The sequence below is a fragment of the Hippichthys cyanospilos genome, chromosome 11, assembly GCF_059441005.1.
Source record: "Hippichthys cyanospilos isolate Australia breed blue-spotted pipefish chromosome 11, RoL_Hcya_1.0, whole genome shotgun sequence".
NCBI lineage: Eukaryota > Metazoa > Chordata > Actinopteri > Syngnathiformes > Syngnathidae > Hippichthys > Hippichthys cyanospilos.
The window spans coordinates 6,928,335-6,950,131 of NC_142379.1; the positions used below are offsets into that span (position 1 = coordinate 6,928,335).

The 21,797-nt window shown below is 37.1% G+C and overlaps 2 protein-coding genes across 2 annotated transcripts; both read right to left on the reverse strand.

Moving 5' to 3' along the window:
* Window positions 1-30: 30 nt before the first annotated feature.
* On the reverse strand, window positions 31-13,183 carry wdfy1 (WD repeat and FYVE domain containing 1). Its single transcript, XM_088427388.1, has 12 exons — window positions 12,984-13,183; window positions 9,968-10,035; window positions 9,806-9,879; window positions 9,564-9,618; window positions 7,623-7,773; window positions 7,437-7,549; window positions 6,319-6,445; window positions 5,760-5,865; window positions 4,977-5,078; window positions 4,751-4,881; window positions 4,533-4,641; window positions 31-3,928 (listed from the first exon to the last, which is right to left on the reverse strand). The coding sequence occupies exons 1-12, from the start codon at window positions 13,118-13,120 to the stop codon at window positions 3,869-3,871; spliced, it is 1,233 nt and encodes a 410-aa protein (XP_088283514.1). The 5' UTR covers window positions 13,121-13,183; the 3' UTR covers window positions 31-3,868.
* A 578-nt stretch (window positions 13,184-13,761) lies between these two features.
* serpine2 (serpin peptidase inhibitor, clade E (nexin, plasminogen activator inhibitor type 1), member 2) lies at window positions 13,762-21,574 on the reverse strand. Its single transcript, XM_088428544.1, has 9 exons — window positions 21,360-21,574; window positions 19,262-19,540; window positions 18,962-19,189; window positions 17,875-18,072; window positions 15,629-15,824; window positions 15,459-15,556; window positions 14,736-14,822; window positions 14,562-14,645; window positions 13,762-14,374 (listed from the first exon to the last, which is right to left on the reverse strand). Exons 1-9 carry the CDS (start codon window positions 21,367-21,369, stop codon window positions 14,337-14,339), a joined length of 1,218 nt encoding a protein of 405 aa, XP_088284670.1. The 5' UTR covers window positions 21,370-21,574; the 3' UTR covers window positions 13,762-14,336.
* Between the last annotated feature and the right edge of the window lie 223 nt (window positions 21,575-21,797).

The window sequence follows — 21,797 nt, forward strand, 5'->3', positions numbered from 1 at the left end:
ATTGTAATCATTTATTACCGATAAACATGATTGGTTCAAATGGAATTTCTCATTTTATTTATAAGATTCTTTCTACAGGCAGATTGCAAACATAAACAGTGAAATATAACCCAAAAAAAAATAAAAAATCATTTGTAAGGATTTGTAAGGAGATGAGTCATCTTGCGTGTTAAACACAATGGTTTGATGACCTAAACTAGACCGACACTATACATACTACGTGATCCATGAAAGAAAATTACCATCTGGAAGTGGGCAATTTAAAATAAAAAAATTAAAGACACTATTCATTTGAAAGGCCGCCACTGATAATCACAAAAAAACGCAAAACACTCCAAATACAAGCATTATTAAGAATATATATATATATTTTTAATGTGCATAGACAGTTACCCTGTTAGATATTTTTTAAACACACCATTACAGTGGATCAGCACATATGTGGCAGGTTTTTCATTTGAATGAACTGTAAAAGCCTGCAGATTTCTAAGACTGCATTCGCATCAATTCCTTGAGTGATTAGAACACAATAAGGACATTATTTTGTTGCTATTTTAAGGTCTGAGTTTATTTTTTGAAAACAAGTTTTGCTGTAGTGGTCAGAGTTGTCCTCCACTTCTTGCTTAGCAGTAAAACTGCAACATGAGTATGTTGGTGGGACACAGAGATTGATCATTTATAACATTAACTCATTCAATGCCAGGAACGTATTTTCACTCTTTTTTTAAGCGCCTGGACATTAAATCCAAGATACTTACTTAAAAACATTAATTTTCAGTTACTTAAGTATTAAATAAATGTCCGGACTCTTAAAAAACATGAAAATACGTCCCTGGCATTGAATGAGTTAAGGAAATCATATTCACCACCTTAAAGTGGACGTGTTATGAAAAATGTAGTTTTGAAATGAGTGTGTAGAGCATTTGATAGGTGGTGATTTAAGGTGGTTAGTGGCTTGTAAAAGTCATGACAAAAATTAAGCATATATTTTAACCAGTGTGGTTTCAATGAAGATATTCAGAGACCTTAAGTTAGATCAACTTCATGCATTTCAAAAATGGATATCTATTAAGAAAACGACTAATCACATAAAGCTGTACCGTAATCATATTCGACCACAATTTTGGAACCTGGCAAAATATAACCAACTACAGTGAAATGAATCACCATTGTCATCGTGTCTACAGTGATTGAAGTCTACGATATCAGGTGAAGTGGATGTTTCAGTGGATCAGCATTTAGCATTTCCGTTTTGATTATTTTAGAGAGGAGAAATAACATTAGTCTAGAATATATATGTGATGTGTTGTCATAATATCTGGTTTACGTCGGGGAAATTAGTGTTGCGTTAGTGATGAAAATAGGAAGTTTTGGCAGACAGAGCTGTCCATGTTGGGAACAACCTCGATTAGGTCTTGCCAAAAAGTTAATTGTAATTGAAGTACAGGTACAGTATAAGAAAATAAGAGAGTAAGTAATGCACAATGTTAAAAGACAAATGTGCCAAAACATAAAAACATTTCTTCCAACTAGTGATGTCAGACTTTCAAATTACTGTAACCTTGTTCATTTTTTATCTATAGTACCTTCGTATACCGTATTTTCCGCACTATAAGGCACAATTAAAAGCCTATTTTTTTTTTAAAAAAAAGCTGATGGTGCGCCTCATAATCAGGTGTGCCTTATATATGGAACAATATTGAGATTCGGATCCGTTGATGGGGAATGAACTGATAAAGTAAGCTTTACCTGTTTGTGTGTTTACAGCTGAACAAGGTTGCTCATATTGACACAAGTTATCATGCTATTGAGAGTTTAGAGTTATTGAGTTATTTCTTTGAGTATTATTATAGTGTGATTGAAAAAGTTTGAAAGTATGTCATTATTTGAGGGTGAGCCTTATAATCCAGTGCGCCTTATATATGGAAAAAGTTTTAAAATACGTCATTAATTGAGGGTGCGCCTTATAATCCGGTGCGCCTTATAGTGCGGAAAAGATGATATATCATTTTAAAGAGAAATGGGTGTAGAATTAGCAATTTTCAGTTTGGGAGACATAAGCCTGATTTTGTGAAAAAGCATCATATGCAGTACAAACATCATACATATATGTATACAATACATACAGTATACATGTATGTGTGTGTGTGTATATATATATATATATATATATATATATATATATATATATATATATATATATATATATATATATACACACACACACACACCATACACCATGTTTACCAAGCTAAACTTCGGAATCACACTTGCATGGGCGCAACTGAAAAATGCCCGTTTACTCTACTACAAAGGCATTTGTTTGTAATCATAAAAAAAAGAACATAACTAAACACTTTACACAGACAATAAATACTTTACTACAAATATAAATATATACTACATGAAAAACTGGAATGTGATCAGGGATATATGGTATTCGCTTTGTCAGAACAGAATAAGGCGGGCATCCAAAATAAGCACAAATCAGCCACCACTTATAGGAGCATTACAAATTCAAATATTCTTTCGATCGATGTAGGGATGAGTTTCCTGCAAAGCGGAATCCTTGAACACACGTGAGGGAAAGGAAGGGTGAACAAACATCAAACCAAAATAGGAGACATCTGGAAGTTCACTACATTAGTGCGCGGCGGGATTTCACAAGTACTGAAAACCCATTGAAAAAAAAAAACCCTCTGAGGATGCGTCCTTCTGTCTTTAAGGCATATGATGGAATATCGGAAGCCCTGATACAGCCGGAAACAATTCATGTGCAGCATTTAGTGTCATTCAAATTTTTCGCACCTGTCCATCAACTAAGTGCCTTAAAAACCCAATCGAGTTCAATGAGTTACTTTACGAGTATTCGTCAAAAATACATTGGAGTTTTCTCCGTCAGTGTCACGTGCGGTAAATGTACCGACAAACAGTGCAATTTGTCTACTCAACACTTGAGTTCAACAGTCTATTTCCCCACCTTAGCAACAGCATCTTTGATGCTGCTGCTAAACAGAGCTAGACCTTGCAATGATGATCTGTTGCTATAGCAACACACTAGTTTTTCTCGCCTCATTTAGGATCAACATCAGGGCGGGTCAGCATCACAGCAGCTGCATCACAAACATTTTAAAATACACCCAATGTGATCGATGACTGACGCGCACATTTTAATGGTGTGTTGAAAAAATGGTCATGCTAGCTTGTAAAATGAGAGCCCTGCCCAATGGTACCCCAGTGATGTAAAACCTCCTGAGAGTGATTTAAGGCCATCTGGTGAAAAGGAGACCAAAACAAAATAATTAATAATAACGGGGGTCGTGATAACTGGGATCAGAAACTATTTTCACTTTAAATGAAGCAGGTTATGTACAGGTGCTGTGTTAAAACATGTTACTGAATAACACACAGTTAGTGGACTGCAAAAATATGCAATAGAATGTTTTTACAGGTGCGGCAGGTCAGGAATTTGTCAATCCTAATATTACAGTACAAGGATTTTAAAAAAAACAAAACAAAAAAACTGACCATTGTCAAGAAAACAAAGTATTAAACACCAATATCAACATTTCCCATTAGGGCACATGCACACATTTACATACACACACCTTTGTGCTTAGTGCTCTGTGTGGTGTCAGGTTCACACACATATACTCAACTCGTACACACTTTCATGTTGGATTAAAGAGATCATTCCCAAAAAAAAAAAAAAAAAACAAGGACTACTTGCATTCATTCATGTGCACGCACACACACACACACACACATATATATGTTAACATCTCCAGAAGCTGCAGAGTCCAGGCATGATGGCGATGATGCAGTGTACAGAGGGGTTTCCATGACACCTGAGGAGTGACTGGACCAATCAGCGTGAAGAGAAGCCTGTTGCTAAGCTACAGCCGACCACCTGCGTCATATCCCAGATCTGTACAGACAAATACCCGATGACAAGTCAGAAACACCAAGTACTAAAATGACTCTTTGGATGTGACATCGTTACTTGCGGGTAACCACCATCACCATCATCATCATCATCATAACAAAGCAGAAAAACAAGATACACTTTGAGCATGCCTCAGAACTTTTAGGGCGTCATTGTATTTTTTTTTTTAGTATTATGTTAAATGACTAGGAAAAAATGACAAAACAAACATACTCAAAAGGTGTAGGTTGAAGTTCAAAGAACATATCCTACCCCCCCCAAGAAAGTAATATTGAACCATGATTATACATAATACAAAAGAAAGTAACCTAGATGGTAATTAATAATTTACCTTAATGTTAATTCGCATAACGGTTGCATAGTCGCCTTTTAAAGGAGAACACGTTAGAATGCATTTATGAGTTATCCATCTAGTCAGATAATTTATTGATTCATTAATATCCAAAGCAGTGTGGTTTACATAAACTAGAGTAGTCTATTTGGGATTAATAAAATGGAGTCAATTAAATACTGCGCTGTTGCAAATATTCAATTTTGTCCCTAATACATTGTATACAGTTGTATACCACAAAAGACAGTTTTCAACCTTGACGACGCGGTCACTTCCACAGGTGACCATCAGGCCTCTGGATGGGTCCATGTCCATGTGGGCAATGTTGTGTTTCCCCTCATGGAACGTGGCCAACGGTGTCCGGCTGTATAGCGCACAAAGAAATTCACAGCTCATCAGCTTTGTCTGCTGGTTCCACGAGCAGTATAAAGTGAAAAATAGATTTACAAATGTGTACGCAACACTTGACTCACTCTTCCTCTTTAATAGAGTCAAAACAAGTATCGCACACCCGCACTGGAAACTCAAAGCCCATAATTGGAAATGTGGAGCGTTTTGAACTACATCTACCGCACACAGCTTTGCCGCACTTCCTGCAATGGTGCTGCAACACAGATAGACATTCACGGTTATACTGATGACAGTGAAACAATTCACAACACTACCGAAATAATATTGCTGCCAGCACGAAATGAGTACCTGTCTGAGCCCCAAAGTTTTAGTGTCCCACATCTGTTTGACGTTCCAAAAGAAAGGTTGCTCACACTTCTGGCAGGAGTCACTTTCCAACCACTGGGGTGCCTGACAACACAGTAGAGATTTTTAATTTTTTTTAAAAAAGGTCAGATAGAGAAAATGTTTCAGCTTTTTAGGGATGAGCTCTGCTAACTCGCGGCAAAATATGTTAGAGGCTGAGATAAACATTGGCAACAGGGGTTGTACAATAAAATAATGCGATTTTGGAACAACTTTGCATTGTTTGTTTACATTGGCTGTCGTCTCTGTTGATGCAACATCCTTTTAAAGAATAAACTTCAAAATAAAAGCATTCCCAGGCATTCGTGTCCATACATTATTTGGTATGGTGAGGTTCATTTTGAAGCATTCGGTGGAGTATTATCGTCAGCTGTGTGTACTACTGCAGTTGTGGCCCAACGAGCCCACAAAAATTAATCCTGTGCTGTGCAGAAACGAGAAATCTTGTGGCATGTTCATCACATAGTAGTTATCGATCCAAAGGTTTGTAAAATAGTAATACTCTTCCTTTCACTGGCCAATTGCGTATTTTATTGATTTCTCCTCTATTTTTTAACCTAAGTCAGAACCACTGCATCCAACCATCTGTGATATTGTTTAAAAAAAAAAGGAGGGGGGGGGGGGGGGTTTGACATAATCCGATGTGTGTTTTTTGCTCAGGAGCTTCTCAAAAATGAATATCCAACAGTCATAAAGGGAGGCCACAAAGGGAGTATCGATACAAACCTCCTCTCTTGTTGTGTCCATGTTCCACACGGCTATGCCGCCATCAGCTGAACATGACACCAGTTGCCTGGTGAACTGGAGGTAGCGCAGTGCCTGGACACGGTCACTAGAAGAGTTGAAGGATAGAGAAGAGTGTTCTATCACACTTTTTCTCATAATGCGATATTTCACCACCACAAGTGCAAAGAAGTCAATTATTGAACATCACTGAACAAGCGTGCTCAAAATTGCTTCAATTTTTTTAGTCGCTGGTCTTTCTTTTTACCAAACAAATGCATGTTGACCACATTTTTTTTGGAATGACCTTTGATGATGCATGTTAAGATTTGCTATGCATTTTCATAGGCATGAATTACTCATGCATTTATACGACCTGAATATTTACATTTAGATTTATACAGTAAAATAAAATGAATTCTCTTTTTTCGTGAATCCGAAAACAAAAACATACAGGGAGACATTGTTGACAGCTCCTCATTTAAAGCATTATTTTGAGTAAATGTACTAATTAACTGTTCAAAACATTTCAATCACACAAATTCAAGGCTGATGGACTTACTGGTGCCCTTGCAGGAGTAAGGTTCGTCCTTTGCGCCCCCCTATGTCCCACATGATGACACTGTGGTCAGAAGCACCTGAGAAGAGTAATCTCTGGACGGGGTCCCACCACAAAGCTGCAACATTGCCTGGAAAGATTGACAGGGAACATACTTAACTTAACTTTTGACGTTTTTGGGAACCTTGGTACAATAAAAGTTGGGAAACACTGCTCTTTACTAAAACACTTTTGATAACGCTTCTTTCGTTACTGTTTTCACAAATCCCAGTACTGAGGTTTAACACTGCCACCTGCTGGCATAAAATGAAACTGCATCTGAAATAGCAAAGAAACCAAACATTTACAATTTAATGGCACTTTACCCAAATAACACCAAATTATGCTAAACGTATGACTTCTTTACAACTTATTAGAAAAAATATTGAGGGATGCTGAGAGGTGTGAAGGAACGATTTTATGAGGGCTTACACATTATTCTTTAGTATCTTTAAAAAATAATTATTTAAAAAAATATATACATATGCATATGGCTTCATTCACACAAGTGTGATCCTAATCGTCCTATGGAGAACAGCAAAAGTAGTAGTTTTTTTTTGTATAAAATAAGAAACTACATCTTATGGCACATTGTAAATTTGCTGAAGGCTGTGATATTACACCACAGAAATCAATTAAATTTAATGGCGAGGACAAAAAAATGTGACCTTTTAGCTTAATAACATCATTTAACTCATTATATATATTTAGAGGGAAATGGAGGTTGTATCCAGTGTGAGTACCAACCACACTTTGGTCTTATGTTTAGTAGATTCAAAACAGTAAGGAAAGCATCCATTTACATTGACACTTTTAAATTCCAGAACTTAAATATTTGCAAATGTAAATGTTTCGTAATCCAACATATTTGCTTGCAATGTTTGAACACTAAGAAATATACCTGTGGTACAAATAAGCATGTTGACTCATGGAGATTTTAATCTAATAAAACGACTGATCTTTTTCCACAGTTTGCCACAAAATGGCCAGATAAGAAAACAGGCTAGGATTTGAGTTACAATATCAAGTCTATTTGCTTTTACACAATATATATTTGCGTGTTTTGGAGTGTAACACCTTACCTTCATGGCCCTTAAGCGTAGTGATAATGGAGTACGTCTGCTTCTCGAGCTTCAGCAGCGTAATCTGCCCAGAGTAATCGCCAACAAAAGCATGCTGAGTCTCATGATCATATCTGAGAAGAGCGTTAAGGTTTCAAATCACTCAAATGAGAAACTTGTGTACAACAAAACGTGAATTAGGGATACTGTAGGCAGGAGGCCCATGATGTAAAATAGTGTCTTCCCAGCATGCTTCCACTCTGGGTGCACATCCAGCTAACACTCTTGTCATGCCCGGTGCTCACCACCCATTCGCTCTCCAGGGTGAACACCATATCTGAAACGCGGTTCTGGTGAGCTGCACAAAACACACACATTCACACATAATGTTAAATCCCATCTTTAAATGGCAAACATAGAAAGCACACGTTTTTTCTGTCTGTTTGTGCAAACAGTTAGACCAGTTTGTCCACACAGTTAGAATATTAATACCATTGTTGGTATTGGTTTTCATATGAGTGTATAGAATCAATGAACTGATGGGCTTTTCCCATTGAATAATCGAGGAAAACAGCAGTATGATAGAATAAGTCATGTAATGGAAAATAAGTATGAGAATAATGTTTTATTCACCCGCTACCTGGTTTGGTTTGAACAAAGACTCTTTCACTTAAAATGAGAACTCTCTGTGTAGCTATAATGAAAAAACCTTGAAAGATAAGTGAGTTCAACACAGACATATTAAATTTCGTGGTTTTTGCCTCCCTTCTTGTCGTAATTAGTTCTACTCTGTTGACTGATAAGCATGTTGAACACAGGAATGTTTCTTTGTGTTTAGGGCTTCATCTTGAGTGAATAGGAATTTTCTCTCCTTCTTGTCTTTTCACACACTCTTACAGACCGCCACACTGTTCTGACTAATGAATTTGAAGCTTCAGATAAAAGAAACCCAAGACCATTTATTTCCAGAATACTTTACTGAACTCACCTAAATCCGAAAACAAAACAAAAAAAAAAACAGCCACAGTAATCAGTATTTTTGTGATAACCGTTAAACCAGTGATTTATAATTTTATCGTGTAGTATGGGTGAAGCATTCTTGTGAACTGTCGTCAAAAAATGTTAGCAGATGAGAGATGATTAAGTGAGGGAAAAACATTGAGGACTTTTTCCATCTCTGCAATACCTACTTTTAAGTACACCGATCTAAATGCAAGACGGACGGGACAGTGAAAACTAAGTGGGATCGGTCCCTTTTGACTAATTTCCAAGCCAAGTGGTTAAAAGCAGATTCCAGTGTTGACGTGATATACTACAACAGAGGAGCAGCTTGCCGCAACAGCTTCATTTTCCACTGAGTAGGCTGAATGATGGTCGTCAGAAAAACAAGATTTTCATTGCCATCTAAGAATGGGGTGCAGCATGATATGAAAGAACAGGTTTGTTTAAGCAATAGGCATAGATAGGATTTTCATGGACTCTGCCTCAATATGAAACCAGAAAACTTAATATGATCACGGTAGTAATGTTTTAATTGAAAAGTATTCTGGGAAGTTTTTTTTTTTCTTTTTTTATTCGTTGTGCAGGCAAAAACACAGAATCTATAAGTGATTGTGTGCAAAGGTTTGAACAATACAATGTCAAAACGATGTCAATAAAGAATGAGAAGTTAAAGAAAAATTCTCTGAAGTTAAAGAAAAATTCTCTGAAGTTAAAGAAAAATTCTCTGAAGGAACGGGAAATGATTTGAGGAAGAAGGTGCCGTTATTTGTCAGAATGAAAAAGGTGGTTTTACTTTAGGCCTTCTAGTCTTCATCCTTCGTCTAAGGCTAACTCTATGCAATCAATTCATGTCTATCTCTTGGAGGCCTTCCTCATTTCATCAACTTGACGAGTAAATAAACAAATACATGTCGTTTTTAACATCAAAAAAGCAAACAATTTAGATGAATCAAAGTAGATTTTTTTTAAATCAAACTACTGTATATATCAAACATAAGTTGAAAGCCCTAACAACAATTAGTTTACTTTTAGCACAACAAAATAACAAATGTAAACAAACAAAGAAAAACTTGTTGGCCGGCAATTATATCCGATCTTTCCTGGCTTTGATTGCATTATAGTAAACCCATTATTGAAACTACTCACCTGGGTATGTTTTCACATGGTTCATCTTGTTGAAATCTTCAGAGATGAGAAACTCCTTGAGGGCAAGCAAACAAAACAAAACAAGTTTCAAATCAAATAACTAGCTCACACTCAAAGGCATTTGGAAGAGAGCTATTTAAATTAGTCTCTTTAGAAATTAAAGAAGTTAAACTTGAGCAACTAAAAGGCAAAAGCCGATCCTGTGAGAACAAGGCCATTTGTTTTGTGGATGTTCCACTCACCACAACTGCTCCATTGTCCTGGCCAATAAAGATGCGTCTGCTGTCATGGTGATATGACATACATGAGCACGGAGCTGAGACATGGAAAAATATCATCATTATTAGCACGTCACTTTATAGCGGTGCATATTCTGTGGAATGGGTGAAAATTTTTGTACGTACAGGATACCGTGTGGTAGATGCTTGGCCAGTACTGACCGCTGTCTCTCTTTAGCCATACCCGGATGGTTCTGGAAATGATATGCAGAACGCAATTACCGGCAAACTGAACCATTACAGTTGCGTCTGTTTTGTTTAACTGTATGAGCCATGCTTGAAAATAGATCAGTGGGGAAAACAGAGTATCATTCATTTGTCTTAACCACATAATGTAAAACTGTGAAAGATACAGTTTCACTTTGAAATCATGGAAAAAAAATGCATTAAAAAAAATGCACATATTTTCAGCTCAACACTACTTTGTAAATCCAATCTGGTTCTTGTAATGCACAAAATGAATAAAACAGGAAGTCGTATAGTATGTATGTCACAATGCATTTGAGCACAACTGTATGCTAACAACTGGCTCAGAAGAAAAAAGGTGTACCAACACTTATGCAAAGGCGTCAGGCCCACATTACTATGATTTTGTGTGGCCCGCAAATTTAAATCTTGTGCATCAATCTTGATAGAATCTCCCAAAACAAAACCCCATTCAATAGAAACCTGGACAACTATTATCCATGACTTCTGAATTTAAGACAAGTTAATCATCAATTTGTTGTGTATATGTACTAATACGATAAGGCAATGACATTTTCATAAGATTTCACAGAAGAGCGGCACAATATCAGAAACCGATGCGATAGTAGCGTTAAATGCTTACATAAATATATATTATTGGGGAAATTAGTTTTTTTTTTTTTTCATTTAAAAAAAAGCATACGGCAAAAAAGGCAGGCACAATGGGACAATAATTAACTGTAATAACTTGCAATTATTTTTTTTAAATGTTATTTTATGTTAATAATGCCCCGAGATGCTAACCTATTAGATGGCGATGTGCCTTTACGTCGAATCTGACTGGTCCAAATAAAAGCGTAAAATCTCAAATAAAACTGCAAGATGCATACAGCACGCACCATTATTTTGATGACAATATAGTTGCGACATATTGTGCAGCCATAATGACCCTTTGAGGGAAAACGAAACTAAAATGTGAACTGGGTTTAACATGGTCACAATCACAAGGTTATGCTTAAAATATTCACTTTCACTTCACCAAATGTACTATATTTATTTACACACAACCACTGTCTTGTCTGACCATATTTTTTTTTTCGCCCAGAAAGTACTTGGCTTGTCTTTGTGAATTTGCAAATCTCAATCAAGCTTGATGTGTCAATTTAAGCGGGGGCTTTTTGTTCCTGAAGAAAGATGGCGTAGTGTAGTGGGGCTAGCAAAGCAAAAATTATTAAAATTAGGAGATATTGGTCCTGTTTAACATCATACAAGAATGCATAGGTTTTGTGTTATTTTAGCCCCCGCCCATGTATCCTTTTTTTAGGTCAAACTGAAACTGTTTAACTTTTAATGTATTTAATTTTAGAGGTTCCTTTACAAACTCAACAAAAAAAGAGCATTGTTGCTTTTTCCAAGGCTGGAATCATGTTGTAGCTTTGATACAGTTTACTACTGTGTCCAAGCAGATACAACACAGCAATAGTTGTCTTGTGATCCCTTTGGGTACACTTGATGTCCCCATGTTAGAGATTTTGTCCTAGTGTTTCATTAAACGTAATAATATATTTTTAATTGCCAATTCCCCCCAAAACTTGTAATTAGCTGCAACAATGCAGGCCAGAGGGAAAAGTCTTATTTCGCTGTTTACCGGCACCAATAATGAGCTTGACTGAGAAAACTGAACATTTGTTAAAGGAAAAGACAGAGGACATATAATTTACGACTCAGCAGAGCTGATCTCATTCCAGCCAGATATCCAGTCCATAGTCAATTTTAGTTGTTTGTAAAAGCCACTTTGTCATGGTGTAGTAGTGATTCTCAAAGGGTCCTTATATTCAAAAGCAAAGGTCATGTTCAAAACTGTACATTGAGGTTCCGTGGCTTTCAATAGTATTACTTTTGAACAATAATGCCTCTATTATTTTGTTTGAACACAGGCCTTCTATGTGAGAACCACTGTTGCATTGACTTTGACACTAAATTCACTAAATTCAAAGTTTATCCACACATCAAAGAGAGATGGAAAAAAATAAGTAGCCGGGATTAGCTCACAAAGGTTACACAGGAAAGAAAAAGAAAATGAACGCTGGCCTGTTAGGCTCCAGATTTCAATCTCCCAGACTGCAGAAAAATAGCAATCACATGGTGCACAATTTTATATAAAGAGCGAGTCAGTCACACCAGAAATAATAACCGTAGTTTTTATCATGGAGGTCTGTGTTTCATCTTGCTTTTCAGTGAAACCATGAAGTGTGATGCAATTTGCAACACTTTGCATTTATGTTAAATGATGCTGTTTTTTTCATTCACTTCCAAAACAATTTAGTAACTATATCCAAAACAGCCATTTCACTGGATTTGAGAGACAGCTGTTGGATGTGCAGGAAGCAGCTGACATCTTGCATCGCTGTAGTACAAATGATCAACACAACTGTGTCAAATCAAAATGTGATGTTCATGGGACACAGACTCTGGTCGTGTGTTTAAAATGTGAGCAACAAAAATACACAAATGAATCGGTGCACATTTTGGAGGCATACACAGGAGGGATTATACGGCTTCAAAAGGAAAACGAAATTGGGGTGGTGTAGTGCAACGTTTTGCGGGTTTTCAAGACCTCATTTTCGACCGACAACACTTACGAACAAAAGAACGCATTTTTAAAGTCAGCCACTTAAAACATTTTGCAAGCACGCCATTTTTGACAAAATAAACGCAGCAATTTATTCAAACATTTGTTCAGCAAATTTCTGAGATAAATGCCTCCCAGCTAAATAATGAGAATTCTGATCGTGGTCTGTTTTAGTTGATCGTTTAGCTGAGCGTTTTTTATTTCTTTAAAAAATAATTTAAAAAACACTTCTATTCGATATAACCAGTGGTCACGAAATACAGCAATTCCGCAAGGTTCTTCCAATAATGCTAACACGAGCGTTAGCTAGGTCGGAAAAGTCACCTGTCTTCGCTGACAGTGATCACTCCATCTTCCTTCGGGATCAAAACCGCAACGGTGACAGCGTCTGCATGTCCCTCGATTTTGTTCAGAAGAACTGGCCTGGCGCTCTGGGGCCTCGAATGGATCTCCGCAGCCATGGTTTAACTAGCAAGCAACAATGTTTTCCTGCTGCTAATTCTTTCCTCGCCCAGTCCAGGAGGATCAGCTGACACTGAGCTTCTGTTCCGAATACCGTAATAACTCTAAGTCTTGCGCAAAGCAAATCATGCGGGGTTACGCACTACCGTAAAGCACTTACGCTTTTAGATGTAATAAAAAAGTGCACAAAATACGTTTACAGGTAAATACAATGGACGTCTAACAATTGTTTTATGACTGGAAACAGAACGTTTCATCTCGGATTCGACCAACCTATTTTGTTGATCACTCAGTATGCCCATGTTGAACCCTTCTGTGATGTTTATTTTGTTAACTGCTGTCAAAATGCATGATGAAAGAGACTATTCTTTTAACTTCATATGGAGCAAACCATTTCTGTGGCCAATTAAAGCATCAAAATACGTGAAAGCCAAATTGCCTTCTGTAAGTCGTGAAATGTGACAAGCGGTCATGCAAATGGAAAACACTTTGTGTGAACCTGTAACTTACAAGACTGTTTTGATTTACGTGTGCCATTAAGTGGTGGTATTTTGTAAGGCAAACGAGTCCCCTAAAAATCAGTACTGTAGATGGGCTTGTTTTGTGCCTATAAATACAGGGAATTCTATTAAGAGTTCAATTGAATTCAGCCATTTTAATGTATTTATTTGCAATGTAATTTGAATATCGCTGGCATCGGGCCTAATAAATCAGTTCAGACATGTCGGAGTCACGATCAACTCCGCCCACACACATATGCAAAAAGACAAATTTAGAGGCAAACGTTCTCAAAGAATAAACTTAGTATTTATAGCTCCAAATAAAATAAGAGGTACAAACTTTCCTCGGTGAAAGAAAACAATTTACTTAAAACAGTTGCATGCAAGACCTCAAGATTATGCATAACTTAGAGCGGAGTGATATCTATTGAAAATGACAGTATTAAAAAAAACAAAAACAAAAAAACCATGGTATGCCACTCCAGTTAATAAAATACACAATTAACAAATTCCATTAGAAACAATTGAAGAAAAAAATAAGGCTGGGGAAAAAAAACGGTGTATCATGCATTTGTGGAAATAACAAATGGCAAAAAAAAAAAAAAAAAAAAAAAAGTAATCTACAGCTCAGTGAGCATTGCTTGTCTGTGTGCGAGCAAGCAATTTCTGTAGTTCCACAAAACCACTAGGGGGTGCTGCACAGCAGGCAATAGCTTCAGGGCTGGTTGATTTGGCCCATGAAGAGGATTGTACCTGAAGACGGAGGAAAAGTGGTTAAAATATATGCAGGCTTTTCTTGACGAAAAGTGACAAAGGCGGTCATTTAAATGTATGAAGGGTCTATTCACGAAGCAAAAGATTCCATTGAAAACAGCAAATAGCACTTTTATTACAATGTACCTTACTATAGGGAGATTTATAAAATGCAAAAGCTCTGTACCAGTTGGATTATGCCGGATGAGGAACAGGAAAGGTCTGTCGACCAACACCCAAGGAGGAGATGACCGAGCCATCAAAACTGCAGCTGAATGTGGGAGAGGGAGCAATATACAGTCAATTAATTTAAAACATCGTATTGATCAAATGAAAGCACAACATCAAAACCAAAACACACCTGTGGCAGCCGATGCTTTTGTTCCATCTTCATTCACCACAATTTTGGCTTTCTGGAGGGCCTTGGAGACATAGACAGGCTCTGAACCTAAGGCAGCACGCACAAACACACAATAATTCTGGACTTGTACACTAACAACAACACAGACACCGCTGGAATTTACTGTGTATATTTCAGTGAACACAAATGTAATTACTGTAAAATTTAAAAAGATACTAAACATATTCAGCAGTCATTTTATTTAATTAATCTATTTTTTATGCACAAATAATACCTGTGAAAACATAATTGTCTTGTTGACTGAAAAGACTTTGAGCTCAAGTCGCAACCAGCTCAGCTTACAAATAGCACAGGACCAAACGAGAAAACAGGTGATAAACCATTGATAGTTATTGAACCTAAAGCAAATTATGTCACTCAACATGCGGTTTTAAAAAGACACTGACTGGATTGCTTTAGCTAAAAAAAAATGAACAGCGCATGACTCATTACACCACTGGGTGGCGCTAGTGGATTTAAACTTCTATTAATGTAGAAGGGAAGTGATTTGTTTGAGTTTCACACTGGACATCTAGACATATTACATGGTCAGACCAGCTCTCAGCAGTAAACAGCCAACATTCCCTTCATATTATCAAGCCCTGCTCATGTCTTAACAAAACTTGCTGCACATAAAAAAAGACGTCATATTTTGATTTTGAGATTGACAGAATGTTCACTCACTCAGGTTGCTGAAGTCCGCCTTTTCTGGCTTGAAAATGTCTGAAATACCAAGCACTGACAAGGAATCCTTCAAGTCTACCGCAACATCAGCTGAAAACCTAGAAACGCACAAATATCCACACATTATTTGCAATGTCCAATTGAGCAAGCCGCAACTGTGTGTATTTTACTTGGGGAAAAGCAGGTGCACTTTCCGCACACGCATCTGTTTTCGCAAACCCTGCACAGTTGCGGTGTTAATGTGTGGGATAATGTGTGACAGGGACGTATCCTCAGAGGGAAGAACAATCAGCATGCTGGTTGTGTCATCGTGGTAGGGCAGCTCAATCACCTTATATCGGACACCCTGAGGAGTGGTGGCTGAGCCTGGTGGACAAAAGTTGAAAAAAAAAAAAAAAGGATTTATTCACACATAACTGCATGAGGTATTTTTAAAAATGTCAGGCAAAATTGATAATGTACACCAGAGATGTCAAAGTCATTTTAGTTCAGGAGATGCATGGAGGAAAATCCATTCTTAGGCGGGCTGGGTAGGTAAAAATCATGCTATATAACCTAAAAAAAAAACAATCAATGGCAATTATTATGTCGATTCTTTTGCCACGCAAAATGGCCTGGTCTCAATTCATCATGAAAAGCAGTTTTCAAATGTAAATATATTTTTGAAAAGCAAAAAAAAAAAAAAAAAATATAAATTAAGTAAAGCACATTCCTTTTTTGGTCCCCTATATATCCCAAATATGATTTTTTTCTTGAATTGCATGAAATTTACTTCCCCCCCATCCCATATATTTTAGATCCAGCCTCTCGTAACTACAACCATTATTACCGCTTTCACCTATTACTCAAACTCAGGGTCGTCCAAAGTCGGCCCCCGAGGGCCGCTGTCCTGCATGTTTTTCAGGTTTCTTTTCCTGACAGACCTGATTCAAATGATCAGGATCGTTATCAGGTTTCTGCTGAGCTTGCTGATGAGCTGATCATTGGAATCAGGTGTGTCAGGAAAAGAAACCTGGAAAACAAGTAGGACAGCGGCCCTCGAGGACCGACTTTGGACACCCCTGCCCTAAATATTACCCTAACCCCAAACTTGAAAACATGCCAGCTACCGTGTTGTATGTGTTAACGACACAAAGCTCCGCTTTTCTGATTTCGAAATCAATTGGAATTAAGTTGCAAGCACAACTGGCTCAGGAGTTATGGTGTTTTTAAAAAAAACATCTTCGCGGGCCGTATGCGGCCAGCAGGCCATTTGTTTGACGATGTACACTACAGCGTCTATGCCAAATTTACAGTGCAGAACTTAAGTCCCTTCAGCCCTTTATTTAAAAAAACAAACAAGCACATAGACAAAAAAAAACTATTTCAAATTCATATTGCAGTAACAATTCAACTAACTAAGATTTAGTTATTAATTTGGTCCATGACATCATGGTAAAAAATAGGCAGATAAATAAATATATAATAATCAGAAGGTAAGCTAGTTAGACTGCTGCAAGACATGTGTTTGGACAGGTACAGGAATGATGGGAAATTCCGGTAGAATGCGTGCAAGATTTGTTTGCAAATGAATGCTATTATCAAACCTGAGAATTATGTCCAGATTTAGCTGTTATCGGGGGAATGACCAATTGGTCCATGCTTAGTGTTCTAGATGACCACCAAAGGACTGTGCGTGTCAGAATATTTTGTGACAAAGAGGTGGCATAGGAACAGACCAAAACCTGAATCAACATGATGCAATCAGTCTGGATCAAGAAAAGATTAAAAAGGAGCAACTGTGGTCCAGATGCGGAATGTGGACAACAATGAGTGACTTGCTCAAAGTGTGAGCAGTGACTTCACATTTTCAGGTTCATTATTCTGAACCTGTGATGACCTGATGTCACATGCCAGACTAAAAAGACAGGGACGTTAGACTTAAATGTGGCAGACATCTTGTCATGGTCAGAGTCATAAGTGGTGAAACCAAATTACTGCAACTTTTAATTGCGTGCCAGTTTGTGTGCATATATCACATTAACATGCATGTAATCATTCACGTGTTAAAAGCGTACGAGGACTGAATCAATTGAAAAAAAAAAAAGATAAAAACTAAAAAATAAAAGACATCTAGAAACTGTTGTCTAGATAATTTCAGAGCTTTAGGTGCTGTGTGCATGTTTCATGAAACATGAAAAGCAGAAGTGATAATCCCATAAATGTATTTAAATTCAGTGGTTGACGCCTGTAGGAAAGCACCTGCAGGCAAAATGAGTAGACAAAATATGTACGTAAATTCAAGTTGCTATGGGTATTGCTCAGTCACTTCCCATTCAAGACATCTTGCAGCTCATTCACTACTATTCAGAGATATAGACTTCAAAAATATGTTTTTACTGTATCAGTGCATCATAAAAAGATGATCAGAACTTACAAATGTTGAAGACTGACAGCTGGGACATCATAGGAACTTTAAACACTTTGCCATCGCCGCCAGTGAAGGGCCTCATTTTCGTGTTTTCAGGCTGAAAGCGATACTTCCATAAGCCTTTGAAATAGATGGAGTTTAGAACAACCAAGCGGGTCAGGATAGGATCCAGCATCTCTGCTTTGATTAAGCTTGTGATGTGACCTGGATGAGTATTTAACAGGAGCAATATTAGATCACTCAGAACAATGACTACATACATACATTATATATATATATATATATATATATATATATATATATATATATATATATATATATATATATGAAAAATGTAAACAGAATCTCTACAATAAATAGAGGCCCATTATGAAAAATCTTTATTAAAAGGTGTTAATACTACAGATTCTGGCCATCCATGAAAGAGTCTATTAGGGGCACATAAAATATTTATGGTATTCTGGGCTGCAGCTGATTAATATTTTAACAATAGGAAAGCAAGTCAAAATATAATTTCCGTCCCTTTTTTCAAACAGGAATTTTTAAAGTGACAAAGCAATAACTTAAGTAAACTAAAATGCAGTTCACAAGTTTGATCTGTAACATGTCAGATACAAAAAACAAAAAAACAAAACCAAAAACAAACAACTGGTTGACAAAATTAATGTTTACCCATGAAAAAACAAACACATTATTTTGATTCAATACAAAGTTTGTTAACATGGAAAATGTCCTGGAGATAGGCTGAAATTCCTGATCTGGAGGATTTAAAATTCAATTAGGTCAAAACGATTTCTAATTGAAATCAATTTCTAATTGAAATGCAGCATTTTTTTTAACTTTTCTTTTAAGAAATATTGAAAACATTAAAAACAAGTCAACAAATTCACTAATTGCAGGTGGCAAATTGCATGCAGGGTATCTAAAAATCAAACATTTGCCCCCCCAAAAAAATTGTATTTCATAAAGATGTGTGCACTGTAATTCTTTGACTTGTTTTCTGACACACGTCACAGACATGTTTAAAACATGTAACAGCACATGAACAAAAGCACTAACTGAGAGAGCTGTTGCAGCTCATAACATGACCAACCTCTGGTTTTGTTGCTGACCCAAGCATTGATCTTATCTGCTGCCCCCTGGGGGTCACTGAAGTCCACACTTCTGCTCTCAGCCTGAAAATTTGCTTTGTTGGTGTCAACAAAGCTCTTTTGCATGGGGAAGCCCTTTTTGCTGAACATGTTGTTGGCAATGAGAATGGCATCCTGGTTGGACTTTGCTGTCAAGGTCTTGTGCAGTTTTCTCAACATTCTGTACGGTCCTGTGGAGATCCAAAAACACAAATTACAAGCCGTTGAGACAACCTGGCTCAGAATTTCTTACAGTCTCTCACCATTTTTCTTGTATCGGAGAGCAGTGAGGATTTGCTTGCGGGTTTCTCCATGACTTCCTGGTAGAAGCATACCAAGGACAGAAGCCACTCCATGTGGCGAAAGGACCACATTATCCATGGGCCTGGAGCGGACGACTTGCTGAAATACCTGAATACCAAGATCTGATCCCCGTTCCCCATAAGTAGGACTTTGGGACAGTGCACTTGTGTAGCAGAACACGGTCATCAGTGCATACAGAACCAGCAATGCCAGGTACCTCATCTTGACTTTAACAGCACCTTGACAGAAACACAAACAGAATGGGTATAGCATAAAACATGTAGCTATAGATAACCTAAGTAAATAAAAATGCATTTTGAATATTTTTGTTAAAAGAAGCTGTTTTTTGTTCTGAGCCAACTGACCTTATGTGGGAAAAGTACTGACCCCTTCAGCAGCACCAACCAAAATTTTATTTTATAACTTTCACATTGTGGCCCATTCTTCATTGCAGAGTTGCTTTAATTTTGCAACACTGGGAGAGGTATGGGGGAGTTTGTTGCGCATAAATTGATTTTAAATCTTATTATACAGCATTTCGATCAAGTCTGCACTTTGACTAGGCCACTCCAAAAGATTTTTTTGGAGGCTATTCTGGGATGACAATGTCTTTTCTATCCCTTGTTATGCAGTTTCCCTCAAACGCACATCATCTGGAGGTCAAAAACATTTGCCCACATCATTTATTATAAAGATCTAAATTAATGGTTTTATCATTGTCAGCAAGTCATCCATGTCCTGAAGTAGCAAAGCAGCCACAGACCATCACATTAGCCATCACATACTGCTTGCAATTCCCTTTTCTATAATATTGTGTTATATATACTGAATGTCAGCTGGAACAAGATGCATAACTTCCAAAACCTCCAACTTTTAGGCCACAGAAAACTGTATATTTCTAAAAGTCTTGGGAATCATTCAGATGGGTTTTGCAAAATTAAGACGATCCTTTATATGAGCCCCCAATTCAAATGATCAGGATGGTTATCCAGGATCTGCAGATCTTGCCAAGTGTCGCATGGTTTCACTCAAATTTGCTGGTGCAGGGAAAGGTACAAAACATTCACAATGCCAGCTATTGAGGACCAAGAGTGAAATCTTTATCTAATAGCCATGAATGATAGTTACTCTAACCTTAACCTGCATTTGAAATGCAATTTATACATTTTTTTAAATATATAAATATTCATAAGATGCAAGGCCACTGCAATGTTGAAATACGTGTTGAATCGTCTTATATAGGAGATATATATCTACATGAAAATGGTACCATTAAAACACTAACATGTGCATTCAAAAGGGTATGTTCAAAAAGTTGCATCACACTCTCTTGAACTGCGTCATATCAACATTCGCATTGCAATGAAACGTTCCACTTTCAAATCAAACAGACCTTGAATCGTTTGCACCATGCATTCAAAATGTACATTCAACCCGACATTCATGGAAAAATGCACTCACCTACACTTAACCCAAAAAAGATTAGAGTAACTTGGAAAGGCAGCAATGACTACCCCATTAGTCAACACTCACGTTATCTTGAGTCACCCCGATTAGGCAAAGTTAAAAAAAAAAAAAAAAAAAAAGTATTTTTGTGGAATATACTGGTTCGATTTTTTTTTAACCTTTAAACAGTGTTAGGGGAAATGCGCCTCTTGGCTACAAGTAGTAATTAGAGCGTGATGATTGAAACTTAACTCTTTGAAATGTAACTTTTTTTAAGCATAACTTATGTAAAGACTCATGTCGCGACAGGGCATTCAATAAACTTACATTCTTTGTTGATGATTGCGTCATCAAGAAAACAAAGCATTTCGATCAAGCATCACACCATGCATGCGCTTTAAAACCGAAAAGCAAACAAACTCAACGACTATAACATTTTCTATTACAGTCCTAGATTTATATACACAATTTGCATTTATTTTTCGGTGACGGAGTTTACTTAACGTGTCCAAATCACAATGAAAGTGAATGCATCAAAATGAAAAAGATAAACGGCTCTTAGTCAGGTGTAACGTTGTGAATTAACCATTTTTTCAAAAAACGTTAACCTACCGTCACGCATAGACGTCTGCACCACTTGCACCACACAGGTGAAACGAAAACTTTCTCCGCCACTTCTCACGATCTCCCAAACTAAAATATCGAACACTTGTTGCGAATACTTTCAAATGATCGTCATTCGAAGTAAGCCAGAACTGAAGCCGAACAACGTTTTTATACTGCTTAACGGACTCAACTCCTCCTCTTACCAAGACATCCTATGAACACACGTGTGTGTTGGTACATTACGCTTGTTATAATAGCAACTTCCGTCAAGCCTTCAAAATAAAACAAGTCAACCAATCACTTTAGGATCGAAGAAACATTTGCTGACCATGTTGCAAAAAAGGTGATTTTATCGAATTAAAGAGTACAAAAATGGAGAAACAGTAGTTAAGTATTAAATGAAGTAGTTGCGTCTCTTGCACATGAATGTCAAATGAGCTCTTT